The following is a 3305-nucleotide window of genomic DNA, read 5'->3' on the forward strand; positions in this document are numbered from 1 at the left end:
GCTAGCGCCGTTTCACTCCCTCTTACGGAGGATAAACAGGACGATCGCATACATAATAATTACGCAACAAAAATGCATTCGTCGCATTCCATGGTTACGGTATTATTATCTACGGCTTTAATTGATTTATATTTAGGAAATAATAAGATTTCATCCGTTCGGTGTATAGTTGACAGTGGAAGTCAGGCTTCGTTTATAAGTGAAGCATGCGTACAGCGTCTTGGTTTGCCGCGCACTAACGTTCACATACCAGTATTAGGCATAGGAGATACGGAACCATTGATGCCCAGGGGAATGGTTACGTGCGCGATTACGCCTAAAAATAAACATCATCCCGTTATTCCGGTTGACGCATTAATCTTGCCTAAGTTAATGTCGAAAATGCCTAATTTGTCTTTGCCTTATACTAAGTGGCCTCACTTAAAGGGACTTACCTTGGCTGATCCTCATTTTCATACACCCCAACCGGTTGAAATGTTATTAGGAGCGGATATACTATCCCACATTTTATTAAATAACACTATTACGGGTCCACCGGGTACACCTATCGCTATGAATAGTGTGTTCGGTTATTTACTGTTAGGGAAACTTACTTTCAATACAAACATTTCGACTCCACTCCAAGTTTGTTATAGCTCGTTTGACAACGACAACTTACAAAGATTTTGGGAGCTGGAGTCAGTACCAGAAAAGCGGAGTTACACTCCCGATGAGGAATTATGCGAATCCTTTTTTCGAAGAACGCATAATCGAGACCTCACAGGGCGATACGTGGTCGCTCTGCCCTTCAAGGTCAACGCCCCGCCCCTCGGCGAATCTAGACAAATCGCAGTAGCACGTTTTCATAAATTGGAATATAGGTTAGAACGTAATCCCCAGCTGAAGATTGACTATCACGCTTGCCTTCAGGAGTACATTGACCTCAATCATATGGAGCTCGTTGATGATAAGCCTTCAGTTGGTGCGAGTTACTATATCCCACACCATTGTGTGATTAAGCCTTCAAGCCAGACAACACGCACCCGAGTTGTTTTTGATGCCGGCTGTCGTACGACCAGTGGGTACTCATTAAATGATGTGCTGTTCTCGGGACCTAAACTTCACCTAGATATCGTAGGCGTTCTTTTAAAATTTCGTGTTTATCGTGTTGCTTTCTGTTCAGATATAAAACAGATGTTTCGTAATATATTGTTACGTGAAAGTGATAGAGATTTTCAGCGTATTCTCTGGCGTCGATCACCAGAGGAACCTTTACGTGACTATAGACTTCGTACAGTCACCTTCGGCGTCAATTGTTCTCCCTATCTCGCACTTCGTACCATCCGACAACTAGCTTGCGATGAAGGCGAGCGTTTCAAACTGGCTGCAGCTGTTTTACTAAATAATGTCTTTGTTGATGACGTCATTACGGGCGCCGACAGCGAAGCCCAGGCTCTTCTACTTCAGCAGGAGCTGATTGCTATTTGCGCAACGGCTGGGTTCGAGCTACGCAAATGGCATAGCAACTCGCAAGCGGTTCTCGCCGCAGTCCAGCCCTCAGAGTTTCATGGTGAGCGGTGTGAGAGTGTTCTTTTTTCAGAGATGGAGGGTGATAAAGGTGTGAATGTCCTCGGATTGCAGTGGAACCCCCGAGCAGACTCATTTAGCTTCAAGGTTCATGTTACTTCGCGCGATTACACTAAGCGTGCTATATTATCTGAAATAGCAAAAATATACGACCCTCTCGGGTTATTGTCGCCGGTAACATTATTTGCTAAGCATTTAATTCAGTTGATGTGGTTAGCGAACATTGGTTGGGACGAGCCCCCGCCTATTGATATATTAAATTCATGGACAAATTTTACTAAAGAGCTACCGCTTTTAGCATCGATTTCTTTTCCCCGTTATATTTTTAATACTGACGACTTAGACTCTATTCAAATACATGGTTTTGCTGACGCGTCTCAAGTCGGTTACGCCGCATGTGTTTATATACGTCATGTAGGCAAGAGCGGTGATTGTGAGACACATTTAATAATGGCAAAAACTCGTGTCGCACCGTTGCGTGTATGTCTTACTATCCCTCGCCTTGAACTGATGGCTGCGCTTTTGCTATCAAAATTAATTGAAAAGGTAAACAACGTATACGGAGACAAGATCCGTTCCGGACACATTGTAGCTTGGTCCGACTCTTCGGTCGTATTGGCATGGCTTCGTTCTTCTCCGCATGAATGGAAGACTTTTGTTTCTAACCGCGTCAGTGAGATCTCGACCCGCGTACCCGCCAACTGCTGGCGTCACGTCCCGTCTGCTGACAATCCCGCAGACGCGGCCTCTCGCGGCCTATTGCCGGCAGCATTAGTTAAGAGTGACTTGTGGTACCATGGTCCCGCATGGCTCCAACAAAGTTCCGACTCTTGGCCTATACAAAAAACGATCGTAAATACAAGCGAAGAAAAGCGCAACAATAAAGAACATCTTGATAGGTATTCATACACAGCTATGACGTATACTTTTAGCGATACGGATAGTTTTATTTCACGATATTCGTCGTTAAATAAACTTGTGTGTGTAACTGCTTTCATATTTCGTTTTTATAACAAATGTAAAAATAAACATATTAAACAATCGCTTCCTAATTACATTACCGTCCCTGAATATAACGTTTCACTTAATCGTCTTATACTTTTGACTCAGCGGTCTGTTTTTAGTGAGGATATAAAAAATATTTCTAACAATAAATTAGTTTCGATGAGCTTACGACGTCTTACGCCATTTCTGGATAGTGACGGATATTTACGCGTGGGAGGACGCATTGACAAATCTCTTTTACCATTTAATTCTAAACATCAATTAATTTTACCTAAACGACATCCCTTAACGGATCTTATAATCGATGACGCTCACCTGGTCAATTTACACGCGGGATCTCAATTAGTACGTAACTCACTTTTACAGCGATATTGGATTTTGTCGAGTCGCGATATCGTGCGCCAGCGCATACATCGCTGCGTACGGTGCTTCCGCGCGCGCCCCGTGCGTATGCAACCGCGTATGGGACAGCTCCCTGAATCTAGACTACGTCCAACTCGTGCCTTTAAAAAGACGTCTGTAGATTTTGCGGGTCCTTTTTACGTTCGTGCTAATAAAGTTAGGAATGCTAAAGTAATAAAGTGTTACGTTGCAGTTTTTGTATGTATGGCGGTAAAGGCCGTACATCTTGAGCTCGTATCCGAGTTGTCTGCAGAAGCCTTTCTGGCCGCCCTACGACGCTTTACGTCTCGGCGTGGCTATTGTACAGACATTTATTCAGATTGTGGAAGGAA

General features: G+C 43.7%; 1 protein-coding gene across 1 annotated transcript; it reads left to right on the plus strand.

Moving 5' to 3' along the window:
• Window positions 1-381: 381 nt before the first annotated feature.
• Window positions 382-3094, plus strand: LOC123657647. Its single transcript, XM_045593169.1, has 2 exons — window positions 382-2465; window positions 2938-3094. Exons 1-2 carry the CDS (start codon window positions 382-384, stop codon window positions 3092-3094), a joined length of 2241 nt encoding a protein of 746 aa, XP_045449125.1.
• The last annotated feature ends 211 nt before the right edge of the window (window positions 3095-3305 follow it).

Source organism: Melitaea cinxia, chromosome 11 (assembly GCF_905220565.1).
Source record: "Melitaea cinxia chromosome 11, ilMelCinx1.1, whole genome shotgun sequence".
Taxonomy (NCBI): Eukaryota; Metazoa; Arthropoda; class Insecta; order Lepidoptera; family Nymphalidae; genus Melitaea; species Melitaea cinxia.